This window comes from Sus scrofa, chromosome 13 (genome assembly GCF_054392235.1).
Source record: "Sus scrofa isolate SSC_HxYL_T2T_F1_AM1 chromosome 13, Sscrofa_HxYL_maternal_Yorkshire_Landrace_v2.0, whole genome shotgun sequence".
Lineage (NCBI taxonomy): Eukaryota > Metazoa > Chordata > Mammalia > Artiodactyla > Suidae > Sus > Sus scrofa.
In genome coordinates, this window is record NC_139395.1 from 147,575,254 (window position 1) to 147,593,504 (window position 18,251).

At 37.4% G+C, this 18,251-nt stretch overlaps 1 protein-coding gene across 40 annotated transcripts in view; it reads left to right on the top strand.

Moving 5' to 3' along the window:
* The first annotated feature begins 1,419 nt into the window (after positions 1–1,419).
* DLG1 (discs large MAGUK scaffold protein 1) overlaps positions 1,420–18,251 on the top strand; it is a 264,467-nt gene continuing 247,635 nt past the window's right edge. For 16 of the 40 annotated variants that reach the window (XR_014824577.1, XR_014824579.1, XR_014824580.1 and 13 more), the window contains exons 1-4: positions 1,420–1,890; positions 2,345–2,393; positions 3,075–3,206; positions 17,672–17,838. Coding sequence is in view for 35 of the 40 variants with exons in the window: in XM_021070092.2 (XP_020925751.1) it covers positions 2,375–2,393; positions 3,075–3,206; positions 17,672–17,838 (318 nt within the window). In the remaining 5 variants the exon portion in view is untranslated. Of the gene's footprint in view, positions 2,231–2,342; positions 2,394–3,074; positions 3,207–17,671; positions 17,839–18,251 lie in introns of those variants that run through there. The other 24 variants (XM_021070094.2, XM_084990758.1, XM_084990756.1 and 21 more) reach the window with 4 other exon arrangements.

Consider the following 18,251-nt stretch of genomic DNA (forward strand, 5'->3'; position numbering starts at 1 on the left):
GGCTGCTGCCGCTGATTAGCCTATATTCTTGGGCAAATTGCTTCCCTACCCTGGACCTCTGTTTCCTTATCTTAAACTGAGAGAGTGGGTCAAGTTAGGATTCCAAGGTGCATTCCAAAAGTGAAACTCTGTGGTCAGCAAACCTCTAAACAACTGTTACACTACAAGTCTCCCCGGACTTCCCTTTATTGGCCCAAGGGTACTGTCTCAGTGAAAGGCTATCAGGTTTGCTGGAAAGAGACTTTCGATTTGAAAGACATGATCTCTGTATTTCCAGTTTTGTCACTAATTCTGGGCAAACTTAAGCAGATTCTTCTCTCTGCACCTCAGAGCAGGGAGGTAGGTCCCTGTTACGCGGAAGAGGCTCGAAGATCTGGGAGTGACTTAGAGAGGTTTTCCGGAGTCTCTTTCGACAACTTGAGTGGCTCAGGCAGGGAGCGTGGTCCCGGCCCTCCCATAGTCCCGCTCCCAGGTGTAATCGAAACTTAAACTAGCCGTGCCTGCCAAGTTGCGGCTCGGCTGCGGTAGCTACAGGTGAGCTATTAAAGGCGCCGCCAGAGATTGGGGCTGATGACTAGGCGGAGGTTGCAGGCAAGGGGGAATGAATGAGTGAGTGAAAAAGAACGAATTTTCTCTTCCCATTCTTAAATGCCTTTATACTTGGAATTAATCACATAGACTTAAAAATGCTCCAATAAAACCCTCAAATTCCTATCAAATTAACGAATATCCCTATTTTACCTGCCCTTCTTTCAGTCCCCCCCCCAACTTTTACTGAGGGACTAATAGTAACTTTAAAAAAATTATTACAAAGTGTATGAGTGCAGAGACGGCGCGCCCCCCCGCCCAAACTCCTTCCTTTTCCTCCCTCCTGCGGTGGGTGGGTGGCGGATTCGACCCCTCCCCGAGCACGCTTTTCCAGGTTGGGGATCCACCTCCGGGGGCTCCAAGTACTATCTCCTGCCCAGGAATTGAAAACAGCACGTGCTTAGTGAGATTAAAGGATGTCTCGGAATGTGTGTCTTGGATCTGGTGTAGGTGAGGTTAGGTCTTTCCACACCCTGACCCTTCCGGGCCTGGCGCGCCACTTGCTTAGAAACGCTGGACACACCGGCGGGTTTGGGCGAAGAGAAGGAGGGGTAGAGGCGGGCTCTTCCAGGCCCCCCAGACCACCTGTAGAGTCTGTTTGTCAACTCCTTTGTCCTCAGAGCCACTTCGATGGCCTCCCCCTTTAAACGAAGAGGTTTGCTTAGACGCTCCCCGGGCCCCTTTCGCGTTCCCCACCCCGCTCCAGGCCCTCCTCCCCCTTCCAACCCAAAGGTAACACAGCGGAGAGCCCCGGGCTCCGCGCGAGCCGCCTCCTCACTTCCCATTGGCTGAGAGCGCCGGGAGAGCGGTCACGTGGGGGCGCGGCAGTTCAGCTTCAGGGCCGCCATCTTGGCGGAAAGTTTGGGGGGAGAGCGGTTGGGGGCGCGGAAGGAGGCGAGGTTCCGGGGGTGGGGCGGCCAGGAGCCGAGCGGGCGAGCGGGCTAGCGGGCCGCGGCGAGTGAGTAGGCACCAGCGGCGGCGGCGGCGGAGGAGGAAGAGGCCGTGGGGGTGCGGCAACCGAGGGGAGCTCCTCCCCCGTTCCCTCACCCCTCTCTGCTTAGCTCCGCGAGCCCCGGGCGGGGCGGGGGGACGTGGAGCGGGGCAGGGCGGGGGAGCCGCCCCGAGACCGGCCGGAGCGCACCGCTGCTCGGAGCGCACGGCACTGGCAGGAACTTTGTGGCGGCGCCGCAGGTGTGGGGGCCCGCGGAGGTGTGCATGTGGGTCGCGAGGGCGTCGCGGAGAGCGGCCGCTTCCCTGTCTGGACCCTGCTGGAGTAGCTCGGAGGAAGCGAGCTGGAGACAGGCAAGCGAGAGGAGGGGTCCGGGCAGGGCGGGGTGATCAGTCCAGCTGGCCCCTTCTCTGAGCGCTTTACGGCCGCCTCTGGCTTAGGGGCCAAGGGTCGGAGCGACTTCCTCACCCTTCCAGTAGTAGGTGAGAACTATGCACGCTTCTGCCGGGAGAGGGGTGGCCCCATGTCTGGGCATTTAGTGCTCTCTTGAGAGGGAGCAGCTTTCGAGGAGAATTTTGAAGCTTCTGTCAGCTCTTAATTTGCAGGGGTACCCACCGTAGTTTAAAGCTTTCTAGATTGACTGACACTGCTGGGTTTTGAGGTTCTTCTTTTCACTTAGGAAAACTTTGCCAGGTGGGCTTTTCAAATGGGGCTGGGGGGTTTTCGATTTGAGAGTTAGGGGGAAATGCTAATTTAACCACGATTCTCTTCTTTAGTTCTCTTTCCTTTTTGTTTTGTTCTTTAAAGGTGTGTGCCTCTTCCTGATTCTGGAGGAAAATGCCGGTCCGGAAGCAAGGTGAGAATTTACGTGGGAACTCTCTTGTGGGTGTCACTTGCTTTTCCGTATGTCTATTTTGTTTTAAATATGTTTGTGTAATTCTGAAAGACATCACAATCCTACTCTTTCTGCTTCGGGAATCTAAGCCTCACATCATTCAGAAGATGGAAACACCTCATTGTTGGTCAAACTTTTTTCCTTGTGTCTCTCTAGTGACTGGAGAGGCAATTCACTTTTTTTTCTGAAATGTCTTTTTTAAAATTCTGTGTTGGTGTTTCAATATTTGGCTTTATTATTACTAAGCACTATTTTGTGGGCTAATGTGGGAGACTGGCTAAGAGCTAGTAATTTTGAAACAATATTTGGGTTATAATGATGAGTTGTGGATAATCCGCTTTTGTATATCAGATCACCTGAAACTATATTACTAATATTTTGATCAAGTGATCTTTTATGGGGTAGACTGCTAGTACACATTTATTACAAACTACTCACCTTTTGTTCATCTACCGTGACATGTTTAAATTTTTTTTGGATCATTCTAGGGAATATATTTGTGTGCATGATCATATAGCATGGATTGACTTGGAGGGTTTGGGGAACTGTTTAGATGTCTTGCACAATCATTTGCTACACAGCTAACATGTAATATTTTCTTGTAAATATATAATTTTAATCAGACTTTTTTATTCTTTTCAGATACCCAGAGAGCATTACACCTTTTGGAAGACTATCGTTCAAAACTAAGCCAAACTGAAGACAGACAGCTCAGAAGTTCCATAGAACGGGTTATTAACATATTTCAGAGCAACCTTTTTCAGGCTTTAATAGGTGGGAATCAAAACTTTATTGGTGGTCATTATGTGTCAGCTAGACTTATTGTTTCTCTGAATTCATTTATTTTAAACTTAAAGAGAGTGATGTATTTGGTTCTCTGTGAGGCATTCAGTAACTTGAACATCCAAGGAGTTGTGTATTTTGATACTTAGGCCAATATCCCTTCCAAAAGTATCTAATAACTAAAAAAACATTCAGTATGATTATTTCAGAGGTCTTTGATAACAGAGTTTCACATCCATGCTTTGAAAGATGAAGAAGTTGAAAAAATGTTTCTTGATCCAAAAATTATTGACTGAAAAACACTTAGCTTCTTTCTGTGTTTGACTTGTATTTCTCTGGAGTCGCTGAAAATGTTTGAAGAGTTCTGCTATGTTTAAGAACATCCATTCCCTTAATATAGACCTCTGTTTAAACTTGGCATTTGCAGAGTCAGAATTTCAGACCTGGAAAATGATCTTAGAGATGATCTTGTCTAATCTTAATTTACAGATAAGAATATTGAAACAGTTTTATTCTCAACTGTAACTTAAATTTGAAGTGGTGCATTGTTTTAAGGAACTGCACAAATAGTCAACAGTGCTGAATTATCTTCCTGATATTGCCATTGATTGATACAGTACAAGCCATTTAATCTTTTCTAAGTCACTGTTAACTGTAGCATGTGGGTGCTGCGGAACAGTGGTTTTTAAGGCTTTTTCTAAAAAGTAACTAGACCCTTTTTAAAAGAAAAATCTGGTATTTTGTACACAATCTCCGATGTGTAAAATAGGGTGACCTGCCTCTAGCCCTCTCCTCGAGGTTCCTTGAAATGTGTACCAACCACTGAACTAGAAAATTGTCCTCTTCAATTGTAAGAATAAAATGAGTCTTTATTAGTCATGTTAAAGTAGGACATATAGTTCATTGTTTTACAGTCTTTTCCTCTGTAACTTCAAAGTAGTTACAGCTTTATATCTATGGATCAATAAGAGTAACTTTTTTTTTTTGTCTTTTTTTTGCTATTTCTTGGGCTGCTCCCTCGGCATATGGAGGTTCCCAGGCTAGGGGTCGAATCTGAGTTGTAGCCACCGGCCTACGCCAGAGCCACAGCAACGCGGGATCCGAGCCGAGTCTGCAACCTACACCACAGCTCATGGCAACGCGGGATCGTTAACCCACTGAGCAAGGGCAGGGATCGAACCCGCAACCTCATGGTTCCTAGTCGGATTCGTTAACCACTGCGCCACGACGGGAACTCCAAGAGTAACTTTTGATGTGATTTGAAGGCTACTTTCAAATTAGTGTATACTGTCAACTTCCTGGTAAATTGAGTCTACTAAATTAGTTTTAGTATTAGAGAAGACTTTGAAGAAGATCATTCAATATACCTGAATAATTTTTTTTTTTTAATTTAGCATTTTTACAGACTTTAGAAAACACAACAACAGAGAGAACAGTGTAGGGAACTGCTATATATCTGTCACCAGTCTTCAAAATTTGCCAGCATTTGCCTTTTTTGTTTAGACTGATGGACATTTTTTACACTTGAATTTCTAAGTTCTTGAGTTTTAAGGTCCAAATGCATGATCAAATCGAATTCCTCTGAAGAAATAAAAAAGGGAAAACCATTTTTAATTGTTTTTCTATATCAACATTAAATCTAAGAATGTTTTATTTAGTAGGGTTACTGTTTAGAAAAAAGTAGTGTGACTTCTACATCTTCTTTTACATAGAGACATAAATGGAATCCTCTGTGTGGAGTCTACTTAAGAAAATTAAATGGTTAGTGAAGCAACCAAACAAAACCTACACTTAGATTTCTCTGTAGATTGGAGGTAGATCTGCTATGTTTGGATGGATTTTCTTTTTTTTTTTTTTTTTTTTTTTTTTTTTTTAGTGTATTCTACCTTGCCTATTTTGACTGTATTTATTTTTATGCATAATTGAATTTTGATAGTTAATTCTCTAATTATATTTGTGAATCTTCTTTGTCCTTTATAATTTTTTTGGTTGTGAATTTAATATTTAGATTTACTTATATTTTAAGGTTTTATAAAATGTGGTATCAGATTTTGGTGTCAGAAAAGTCATAGATTTTAGGAATTTTGAAACGTAAAATTTAGTAGAGGCTTTTTTATGTTTCCTTACTGTAATCAGATTAATTGTTAACACTACTAAATTAATCCATTTTTCAGCATGCGGAAATTTGGTTAGTTTATTAACCTTAATTACTTTGAAAATTTTTGGGTTAGTAAGATTTTTTTTGCTTTCTACCTGTACCATTGTTTTTGAAACACTGTGGTACTTTAAACCTATAAATTAGTGTAAACTAGAGTCCATTGTGTTCATAGTTTGTACTGAAAAACTCTGTGTTATCTGTGTTAACTCTTTTTTTCTTTAGTAGGTAGCACTCTATCCTCTGAGTTAATACCTGTAGACTTTTGGATTAAAGGAGACATGGGTCTTGACTACCTGAATTGTTTGAAAGTTATGTGGTGCTTAGGTTCTTGACTTTCAGCATTTAGCAATTATTTCTTTAGGCTGTAGTGAGTTATCTAGTTACTTCTTTGGACTTGGAGTCTGTGTCAGTTATTTATTGGTTGACTTCTTGAATTGGTAGTTTGTATCAACTATTTTCTTTTCTTTTCTTTTTTTTTTTTTTTTCCACTTTTTTGGGCCACACCTGTGGCATATGGAAGTTTCTAGGCTAGGGGTCAAATCGGAGCTACAGCTGCCAGCCACAGCTACAACAATGCCAGATCAGAGCTGCATCTGCGACCTACACCATAGTTCACAGCAACACCAGATCGTTAACCTACTGAGCGAGGCCAGGGATCGAACCCACAACCTCACGTTTCCTAGTCGGATTCGTTTCTGCTGCGCCATGATGGGAACTCCCTTTTTGTTTAAATTTTTTTTGTATCGACTATTTTCATGAATTAAAAAAAAATCTTTGTGTGAGACCGTCACGATTTTGGTGTTATGGAAATGTCTGTTCTCCCCCCTCCCTCTGTAGTTGATACATTATTGATTAGGTTTCTGGTTCCTTGGGGTTATTCAGAGGAACAAGCATGCACATATTGCATTACATCTGTTCTGAGATACCAATTTTTGAATATTTTAATATCTCTGAATTTGGGATGCATTTTATAAAGGATGTATATTGACATTGATTTTATATCCTTAGTGGTGCATGAAATAAAGATGCACTTTATAATTGATATCCTCAATATTGATATCCTCAATTCAGTGAAATATGGCAATCATTGTTCTAGCTCTGAAGCTGGGTAGTATCCTGGAAGGATGGTTTGGAGATTTAAAAGTTATTGAAAGCAGAACGATTTTTGTTACTAACTTTTGAGTTTTAGCTAACTTGTTTCTTCAGAGCTGAATGTTTAAATTATAGTTTTAAAAAAGTCTGAATGATACATTTGTGTAAAATTTATTCACAAAACATCCAGTGATTATTTTTGTATAGATGGGAGATAAAGTCTGCCTACTTTTAATCCCTGATGTAGGTGAGAGCAAGATGAAAACTTAATGTATTTCATTTTGTATTCTCATTTGCTATGTTTATATATGAAAATTTTGTGAGTAAAGTAGACTGGATATGGCTTGGTAACAGTGAAAGCTTTGCTGTACATATGGTTTGAGGTCATTTCTGATTCTTAGGTTCTTCTGGGATCTAGGAGGATCTTGATAGTCCTCAAAAACTTTGTACCAGTATAGACCCCTGGGCTTATTTATGGGATCAGAGAACTGATCTACTTTCATTGTACATAGGAGAAAAACCTGGGCTCAAGATCAGGCTGGCTTTTATAAACTTTAGTAAGTTGAATCATCATTTGTATATTTTGTGTGAGATAAATAACACGCTTATTTTAATGCACTGTTTTATTTTAGTTCTGCAGGTATTTCAAAATGATGGGTTATATAATAACACTGTCCATTTTGAGACTTTTTAACTTCTAATTCATTTGTTGCTACTGATAGTTTCACTTGCCTTTGTAAACTTGGTAAAGAGACTATACTGAGTTTCACGTGTGACTTTTTTTTAAAGTATAGTTGATTTACAATGTTGTGCCAGTTTCTGCTGTACAGCAGAGTAACCCAGTGATACATACACATATGATACATACCCACACACATTCCTTTTCTTATGTTATCTTCCATCATGGTTTATCCCAAGAGGTTGGACATAGTTCCCCGTGCTATGCAGTTCCCCTCATTACTTATCCATTCTAAATGTGATACTTTGCTTCTACTTACCCCAAACTCCCTGTCCATCCTGCTCCTTTCCCCTTGGCAACCAAAAGTCTGTTCGCTGTGTCTGTAAGAGTCTGTTTTTGATTTGTAGATCGATTCATTTGTGCCACATTTTAGATTCCACATGTAAGATTATATGGTATTTGTCTTTCTCTTTCAGACTTAATTCAGTTAGTATGAGAACCTCTAGTTGCATCCATGTTGTTGCAGGTGGCATTATTTTGTTCTTTTATATGGCTTGAGTTGTATTCCATTGTATATATGTGCCACATTTTCTTAATCCATTCATCTGTCGATGAACATTTAGGTTGTTTCCATGCAAGTGTGACTCCTTTTTAATTTTAATTGTAAAAAAGCTATAATATCTATTATCTTAACCATTTTAAGATGTGGTATTATTAAGTATATTCATATTGTCGTGAAACAGTTTGGAACTTTTTCGTCTTGCAGAACTGAAACTCTAGCTATTAACAACTTCACCTTTCCTCCTTCTTCCAGCCCTTGGTAACTACAATTCTACTTTCTGTCTCTGATTTTCACTCTTGTAAATACCTTATGTAAGGGAAATCATAAAGTATTTGTCTTTTTGTGACTGGCTTATTTAACTTAGCATAGTGTACTCAAAGGTCATTCGCATTGTAGCATGTGATAGAATTTCCTTCCGTATTAAGGCCGAGTAATATTCTAGTGTGTGTGTGTGCATACACGTGTGCACACATGCATGTATATATTTGTGTCCGACTTTTGTTTATCCATTCATCCATCAGTAGACATTTGGGTTATTCTATGTCTTGACTCTTGTGAGCAGTGTTGCCATGAATATGAGTGGGCAAATATCTCTGAGAACCTGCTTTCAATTCTTTTGGATATATACTCAGAAGTGTGGTTGTGGGATCTATGGTAGTTATATTTTTAATTTTTTTTTTTTTTTTGTCTTTTTGCCTTTTCTTGAGCTGCTCTCGTGGCACATGGAGGTTCCCAGGCTAGGGGTCTAATCGGAGCTGTAGCCACTGGCCTATACCACAGCCAAGGCAACGCCAGATCTGAGCCATGTCTGCAGCCTACACCACAGCTCACAGCAACGCTAGATCCTTACCCACTGAGCAAGGCCAGGGATCGAACCTGCAACCTCATGGTTCCTAGTCAGATTCGTTAACCACTGCTCCACGACAGGAACTCCTATATTTTTAATTTTTTAAGGAACCGTCATAATGTTTTCCAGAGCAGCTGCACCATTTATTAATCCCACTAACAGTGCACAAAGGTTACAGTTTCGCAACACTCTTGTATCTTGTTTTATGTTTTTTGTTTGTTTGACAGTAGCCATCCTAATGGATGTGAGAGTATGACTCTTCTTTAAGTATGTAAAAGGTAACAGTAGCTAACATTTATTGAACACTTTCTGTGTGCTAATAAAAGTATCATTTAGTCCTCACAATCCTTTGAGGTGTATATTCATTCACCTATTAGACAGTTATACCATTTTATAGAAGAAGACAGAGGCAATGAGACATTATGTATCTTGCGGAAGGACTCTCAGTAAATTGTAGAGCCAGAAATTGGTCTCAACTAGTCTGAATTCAGAGCCTCTCCTCACCTTCAACCATTAGGATGCTCTTTACCATAAGCTGAATATTTTTAATGTGATAAATAACACTGACAGCAAGCGTGTTTAAATGTTGATCTATAGGTTCAGTGTTTTTAAAACACACTATAAAATGGCTTTTACTTTCAAGAATGTTTATGATGATGGAATGATGTTTATTATAATGGAATTTCCACATTTTGAAAAGTGTATTTACTTGGTAATGAGTTTATAGGCTTCTAGATATAATGGTAAAATGTGAAACTTCCTTAGATTTTTTTGCTCATTATTGGTCCCAGTGACTTATATTTTATTATGTTGCTAATTGTGTGTGTGTGTAATTTTGCAGGCTAGGTTTGAAAAATGAAAACATTTATGACAGAATAAGGATCAGACTATTGGCTAAAACTTTATGAAACGGGGGGAAATTTTTATTAGCTTTTCGGTTGGTGATTTTGATTGAATTGGGTTATTATTTATTTGGTAACAGTTTTGCTTACTCTTTTGGTTATGTTGAACCTAGTAGAATTCTCTTTGGAAACTTGTAATCACAGAGCTGTAAAACCATCTGTATATATTTCTTCTAGTCTAAGCTATTTCATCTATAAGGGACAAGTTTTTTCCTACTAAATTTTTCCTTTTCTAATTAGTTTTTCAGTACACCCCCTAAATATTGTATTTAGTTGTCATGTCTCTAAGTCTCCTTTAATCTGGGCACATTTGCATAGTTTTTGTCTTTTATGATATTGTCATATTTGAAGAGTACAGGTCCCCTCCGCTCTTATTTTTTAATACAGTGTTTCTTATTTTGGGTTTGTCTGAATAAATAAAATATTTTGGTTTTCTTTGAATAAATAACCAATGAATTTTCTTATGTCACTGTTTAATTTCTGTGAATTATTTGTTCATTATTTGCCCCTCCCACCACCTTTTTTCATTTTTTTCATAATTATAAAATCTAGAGATATCAGTTCTATCTACCTTGTAAGTTGCAAATAGCTTTTATTGTTTATCATTTGTTTTTAAACTTTGATTTAAAAAATAGTTATATTTGAATATGGCTAGATTTATCAGTATTTTTGTGCTCTTTGCTCTTGGTATTATGCTTAGAAAGGCTTCTGTTTCCCTAAGATTTTAAAAATATTTATTATATTCAATTTCTTTCATTTAAATCTTTTTGAACATTTAAATCTTTAGGGAGTTCCCCTGGTGGCTCAGTGGTAACAGGCCAGCTAGTATCCATGAGGATGAGGGTTTGATCCCTGGCTTCGTTCGGTGGGTTAAGGATCCATTGTTGCCATGAGCTGTGGTGTAGCCCAGATCCAGCATTATTGTAGCTATTAGGTAGGCTGGCAGCTGTGGCTCCGATTCCACCCCAGTCTGGGAAATTCCATATGCTGTGGGTGCAGCCCTAAAAAAGAATTAAAAAAAAAAAAAAGCCAAAAAAAAAATTTAAGTCTTCAATACATTTGGAAATTATTTTGAGATCAAGTGTGAGATTGCTTGTTTTTCATATAAATTTGTTATTTATTAACTCCCTTAAACATTTAAAGAAATTATTACACTTCAACTTTTTCAGCAATTTTAGGTTTACAGGAAAATTGAATGGAAAGCAGAGTTCCCATATCCTTACCACCCTGCACCCATTTCTCCTATTATTGATGTCTTGCATTAGTGTGGTATATTTTTTACAGTAGATAAGCCAGTATTAATGTATTGTTACTACTTAAAGTCCATAGATTACCTTAGGGTTCACTCTTTGCATTGATAAACTTGACATACATGTTTGTTGGTTGACGAACACATCCTCTGTTATGGTATCATAGTTTCACTCCCCTAAAAATCTGTTTTCTACCTCTCTCCTCCTGAATCCCTGGCAACTGCTGATCTTTTAGTTGTCTCTGTAGTTTTGCCTTTTCCAGAGTGTCATATAATTGGAATCACAAGCATATGGCCTTTTCATATTGATTTCTTTCACCTAGCAATATGATTTTAGGTTTCACAATGTCTTTTCATGACCTGATAGCTCATATCTATTTTAATTTAAAATTTTAAAGACTTAATTTTTGTACAGCAGTTTTAGATTCACAGCAAAATTAAAGGTACAGAGATTTCCCATATAACCCCTGCCCCGTGTATAGGTAGGCCCCTGTTATCAACATGTGCAGAATGGTGCATTTGTCGCAGTTGATGAGCCTAAATGAACACATCATTATCCCCCAAAGGCCATAGTTTTACCTTAGTAAATACTAAGGTGCATGATAGCTGGATTGTATGATAAGAGTGTATATAGTTTTGTAAGAAACCACCAAACAGCTTTCCAAAGTGGCTGTATCATTTTGCATCAACACCATCAATGAGTAAGAGTTCCTGTTGCTTCATATTTTTGTCAGCATTTGGTGTTGGCAGTGTTAAGTATTTTGGCCTCTCTAATAGATGTACAGTGGTATCTTGTTGTTTTAATGTGCATTTCCCTGATGATATATGGTGAAACATCTTTTCATGGGCTTATTTGCCATCTGTGTATCTTCTTTGTCAAGGTGTCTGTTAAGGTCTTTTAAAAATTTTTCTGTGCTCTTAAATTTGTTGAGGTTAGTTTTGTGCCCAACTATGCAGTCAGTCCTTGAGAATGTTCCATGTGCATTTTGAAAAGAATGTATATTCTGATTTTTTTGGATGTAATGTCCTGAAAATGTCAATGAAGTCTAACTTTTCTATCGTGTCCATTAACTACAGTATTATTTTATCATAGATTAGAGATGTCACCTATATTATGTTAAATTATTACATTTTCTTGAGTCTGTGTTTAGACTTCCTACTCTGATCCTGGGTTAGTATTCCCTTGAGTCTTTAGTTTGAGAAATGTTTTATGGTTTGTGAGTTTCTCTGTTTAGGATGATATAAGTTATCACTAAAAGCTAGAAAACTTTTTCCTCAGCTTCCTTTCTGGAATTCTGTACTTCCCTTACTCTTAGTGTTTACAAACTTTGAATTTTAGCAAGAAATTAATAAAATTTTACTTAGATTTGGAGATTTCTGAAATATGAAATCTTAGAGATTTCCAAATAAAAAAATTTTGTAATAGATAGGAATGATTCTCCTCAGTTATGTTGGACTGTTTACCTGTTTAATATTTGAGAAATTTTCTGTTGTATGTGCTACAGGTTTTTCTTTCTTTCTTTCTTTCTTTCTTTCTTTCTTTTTAGGACCGCATCTGCAGCATATGGAAGTTCCCAGGCTAGGGGTCAAATTAGAGCTGCAGTTCCCCGCCTATGCCACAGCCACAACAATGCCAAATCCCAACCACCTTTGCAGCCTACACTACAGCTCGTGGCAATGCCAGATCCTTGACCCACTGAGTGAGGCCAGGAATTGAACCCTCATCCTCATGGATACTAGTTGGGTTCCTAACCTGCTGAGCTACAACAGGAACTCTGCTTTTGTGATTTTATAATTTAGATCTTTTTCAGGAACTGCACTTGAGGGGACCCAGTTTAGTCCAAAACAGTGAAAGCAGTGAAGATGAAGAATGGACTGTGATAAGACTGATCTGTAGGCTCTACAAAATTAATATGTTCAACTGTAGGCTCTACAAAATTAATATGTTCAACTGTGAGTCAATTAAATGGTCATTTTTCTTCTAATATGTGTATTAACAGTCCTGTATTTTCTTGCTTGCTTTAGTGCATCATTATTTTCAAAGGAAATAATTTTTTTCAGGGTAATAAAATGTATCAGATATTTTCATTATATGTCTGGTATATATCTGAGCCAGCTGTATGGATTTTCAGATGAGTTTGGAATCATTCTTGTCTTTAATCTAACAGCTGCATTTTCCCATTTTCTTTACACTTTCATAGTAAATGATTTTACTATGATTTAAAATATAGCTATCAAATTTTTATAGAAGTCTGCCTTTTCAGGTGCTTTATTTTTTATCTTTTTTTTTTTTCTCAGGGCCACACCTGCGGCACATGGGGGTTTCCAGGCTAGGGGTCAAATGGGAGTTGAGGCTGCCAGCCTGTGCCATAGCCATAGCAATGCAGTATCAGAGCCACATCTACGACCTGCACCACAGCTTACGGCAATGCTGGATCCTTAACCCTCTGAGCAAGGCCGGGGATTGAGCCTGCGTCCTCATGGATACTAGTCGGGTTTGTTAACCGCTGAGCCAATATGGGAACTCCCCCTTCTTAGATGCTTTAAATTGGAAACCTTTAGGTGATATATAATTTTTTCCTCAATTATCACAATCTCTCAGAAACACTGTTGTATCTTTTAATTGTCTTACTTCTTTTCTGGAGTGTATTCACTTCATTAATATTTGTTTTAATGTCTTAAGTGTTCAGTGTAAACTCATTAATTGAGTTCTTTATTTTCATTAAGTTGGTCTTTTGGGAATAGCTTTGATTTTCAGATGTTGGCATGTTGAATAGACTTTTAGAAAATAGGAGAGATTGAAATTATACTAGGATTCACCATGTGTGTTTTTGTCTTCTTTTTGTGTAGTAACTTCTGTTTTTACTTTAGACTGCATATCTAATGGTACTCCGTGTTGCACTCTCTAGTTTAGAAAACTAAAGAAAAGGTAGAAAATAATATTTTGAATCTTGAAATGTTACTTTGTAGAAATACTTATTTTGTCACAATGATAATCTAGCCGCTTTTTTTTTGTTTTGCTAAATCTTTATAGTTCTGATCAGTGATACTCTCTTCTGACATATAAAATGTAGATTAGCTTTAAAGAATAGGGACTGCATGGGAAATATAAATACTTTGGACTCCTAAGAAAAGCTCAGTTTATGTGTACAATTTTTCCAGAGGTGGCCTTTTCTGATTAGGTGCACCTTGAAAAATCTTGCTAATAACTGAAAATTGTAATTGAGAAATAGTTTCTGAAGGAGTGTTATTATGTTGCTCACTCCTATTGTCTTGGGACACCCTAAAGATGAAGGAATGTGGTGGACAAATGAAATAAAGTATATAAACTATGGAATGTTAGGATGGAATACAGGTCAAGATTAAAGGTGTGTGTGATTTTTTTCTTTTTTTTTTTTTTTTTTTTTTTTTAAGGAAAGTGACAAATTGTCATATCAAAAACATCACCACACTGTACATGTATTAACAGATACTTCAGTACTTTTGTATATGGTTTTAGTTTGCCAAGTATGGTTACTACTCTCTCTTTAATTTGGATCTTATCTGGCAGTATCAGTTATCCTGACCCCAGTAAGAAATAGATATCTAAATAACTAAAATAGATATTATAAACCCACGTATTATATACCTCGTGGACTTTACTCACATCTAAACTCCTGTAGACACTCATTCAGCTTATTTTTTTATTGTAATAACATATGTAACATGAAATTTACCATTTTTTTTTGGCCATGCCCATAGCATATGGTAGTTCCCAGGCCAAAGATTGAACCTGTGCCACAGCAGTGACCCAAGCTGCTTCAGTGACAGTGCTGGATCCTCAGTTTGCTGTGCCACAGGAAAACTCCAGAATTTACCATTTTTAAGCCTGCAGTTCAGTAGCATTAGTACATTCACAGTGTTCTGCAGCTATCACCACTATCCATCTCTGGAACTTTTTCATCATCCCAAACCAAATTTCTATACCCATGAAACAATTAATTCCCCATTCTCTCCTTACTCCAGGCCCTGGAAATAACTTTTCTACTCTTTATGAATTTGGGTACTCTAGGTACCTCATATAAGTGGAATCAAACGGTTTTAGTCATTTTGTGTCTGGCTTATCCCACTTATCATATCTTCAGGATTCATCTATCCATGTTGTGGAACATATCAGAATTTCATTCTGCAGCTGCATCATTTTATATTCCTACTAGCAATTCATGGGAGTTTAATTTCTCCATATCCTCATCACATTTGTTATTTACTGTTTCGTTAATAATAGCTGTCCTAATGGGTGTTTTACTCAGGTTGTTTTGTCTTTTTTTTTTTTTGTCTTTTTGTCTTTTTGCTATTTCTTGGGCCGCTCCCGTGGCATATGGAGGTTCTCAGGCTAGGGGTCCAATCGGAGCTGTAGCCACCAGCCTACGCCAGAGCCACAGCAACGCAGGATCCGAGCCGCGTCTGCAACCTACACCACAGCTCACGGCAATGCCGGATCGTTAACCCACTGAGCAAGGGCAGGGACCGAACCCGCAACCTCATGGTTCCCAGTCGGATTCATTAACCACTGCGCCACGACGGGAACTCCAGGTTGTTTTGTCTTAAGTGTGATATAGTTAATAATATAAATATTTGGTATTTTAGTCTATAGGAGTTAAGATACAGCAAATTAGAAAGGACTGTTTGATAGATGAATATAAGACCTAGAATTGAGGCATTTCTATTGATAGTAGCAAGTTGCAAATGAACTGTTCAAAAATTCGTGTAGGAGATACTTTATTCCTTGGCCATACTAGACAATAAAATATTATTCTGAATTATGTTAGTCTAGGGCTTTCTTGTCTTGTATGTAACCACTAACCACATGTGTCTATTTAAATTAAACTTAAATAAAATTATAAATTTAGTTCCTCAGTCACACTAGTCACATTTTAAATGCTCAATAGCCATATGTGGTTAGTGGCTACCATGTTGGACAGTGTGGCTCTGGAACATTTATCATTGCAGAAAAGTATTTGGGATAGCGCTGCTCATGGTTTTTAAGAGATGTTATTAAAGGGTAATCTATCAGTATTTCTGCTAGTTAACTATCAAATAAAAGGTCACAGAAATTTAAGATTTGAAACTTGTCTTACGGTATTGGAAAATATAAAAATTTTATATAGTGATGTGGGCCATTTATCTTGATATTGGTAACTAACCAATTGTCCACTCATTGAGTACTCTTAGAGGGCATAATACTGTACTAGGAGCTGTGTGTTGTTTTGCTTTTGGGTGAGAGATCTCTATAGATAGGTAGATCTACAAATATTTATGTCTTACAAATATATAAAATATATATCTTTTACATATATAGAAATATATGTCCTACTGTGTAAATATATACATACTCTCACACTCATGTATATCTTCTACAAAAATTTCCCTAGTTATTGCCAGTGTCTTTTATAATTCACTGCCTCCCCTTTCCCAGACATACAGCATGCACATCAGTTAAGGCTCTGACATTGCAGTTACTTGCTGTATCTCTTTTGTTTAATTTGTACAGAAAAATCGCTTTCAAAGAATTTTTTTCCCTTTCATGACATTGACTTTCTAAAGAAACCAGGCCAGTTGTCTTGTGGAATGTCTCTCTCTGAATCTGTTTTGTTGTTTGCTTTTCTGGTGTCATTTAACTTGTTCCTCTATCCCCTGTATTTCCTTGGAACTAGAAGTTGGTTCTAAATACTTGACTTAGGTTCAGGTTAAATAGCTTTTATTTGGTAAGAACCTTTTATAGCTGATGTTCTGAATTTGAGTTTTTAGTTTTTTTCATGATGGTTATGTGAGTAGTTTTATATAGTGATTTATAGTTTATAACATACTTTCATATACAATTTCCTCGGGTAATATTAACATCCTGTGAAGTAGGTTGATATTATTCTCAGTTTTTATTAGTCCTTTACCTAGAACTTTCTACAATTCCACTGGTTACCAAAACTGAAAAAGGAGTTACTTTGTCTCTGCTGTCTTTGGATTTTTTTTTTAAAGGAGATACTAATTTTTTCATCATATTGAGAAACAAATATTTATTCTTTCTAAATGTTATTTAAATTTACTGTTATGATTCTATACAGGATAATATCCCATCTGTTAAATAATAATTTCACTCCTTTAAAAAAATCAACTCAAAATTATACCAGGAGGTGAATAAAAACTTATAGTTGTGTAATCATTATGTAACTACCCCTCGGAGCTCCTGAGCAGCATGAATAATCAGTGTTAATATGCTAAGTTTATATAATTCCAGCTGATAGCAGCATAACTTGATCTTTCCAAGTTATCCTATTTTGCTATACTTTAATAGTTTCTTTTAGAGTTTTTCATATCTTTAGGTGATTATTTCTAAAATAACGTAAAATATTTAAACTTAGTATTTTTATATACTTGAACTAGAGGGCATCTAAAAATACTTCCTAGTTCTTTGATTTTATATTACCTTTTTTTTTTGGTTACAAGGGCAGTTGAAACCACTTGAGGGGTTTTACATTCCCATCCTAGATATTGGTGATACAAATATTAAAGTATTAGTAATGACTTATATCTGCAAAATTCACTGTAATGGTATTAACTATTGTCTGTTAGCCGAGTATGTGTCATTGTGCACTTTACATGTATTATACTGAATCGTTGTAACAATTCACAATGATAAGAGGCAAGATATTAGAGGTTAAGTAACTTGCCTACACCTGTAGTTAATTGGTGATGGAGTAGAAATTAGAATTCAGCATTGACTTGGAAATATAAAAAGCCAGTATGACTTTTACACTGTGCTCTGCAGGTTCTACTGTGACTGTGACATAGTAAAATGAGAAAATATTCACTGTTAAAGTAAATTATAAGATTGGATTTATTTTAGTAGAGTAAAAATTTTGCTTTTGAGTTATTTAGCAATGCATAGTTGCTAAATACTTTTGAATTTTTCTTTTCCTTTCCTCACCACTAGATATTCAAGAATTTTATGAAGTGACCTTACTGGATAATCCAAAATGTATAAATCGTTCAAAGCAGTCTGAACCGATACAGCCTGTGAATACTTGGGAAATTTCCAGCCTTCCAAGCACTACTGTGACTTCAGAAACACTACCAAGCAGCCTTAGCCCTAATGTAGAGGTAAGATAAAAAATTTTTCCTTAAGCTGTTTTTCAGTGGTCAATTAATTAGGATTACTAAGTTTTTTCATTTTAGTAAAATGGATATTTTGTGGAAGTATCATTTATAATGGAATAAAAAGTATGAGATTAAAAAATAGTTTTGAAAGGAAAAGCTTAAAATTTCTGGTGCCCCTGCCTAAAATTTTGTGAATGGTTCAAGGTCTGAAATACTTAACTATTAAAAAATATTTTGCATGATAGACCTCAGTGAAGCTTCATCTGTGTGATAATTAGATGGAAGCTACTTTGAAAAGATGGTTTTGCTCTGGTATTTTTTTTCTCAGAAAGCAGTTGCTACATTTATCCCAAGGATTCTGTGTTTATTGGCTTAAAGGATTGCATTGTTAAACCGATCAGTAAATCTTAAGGATA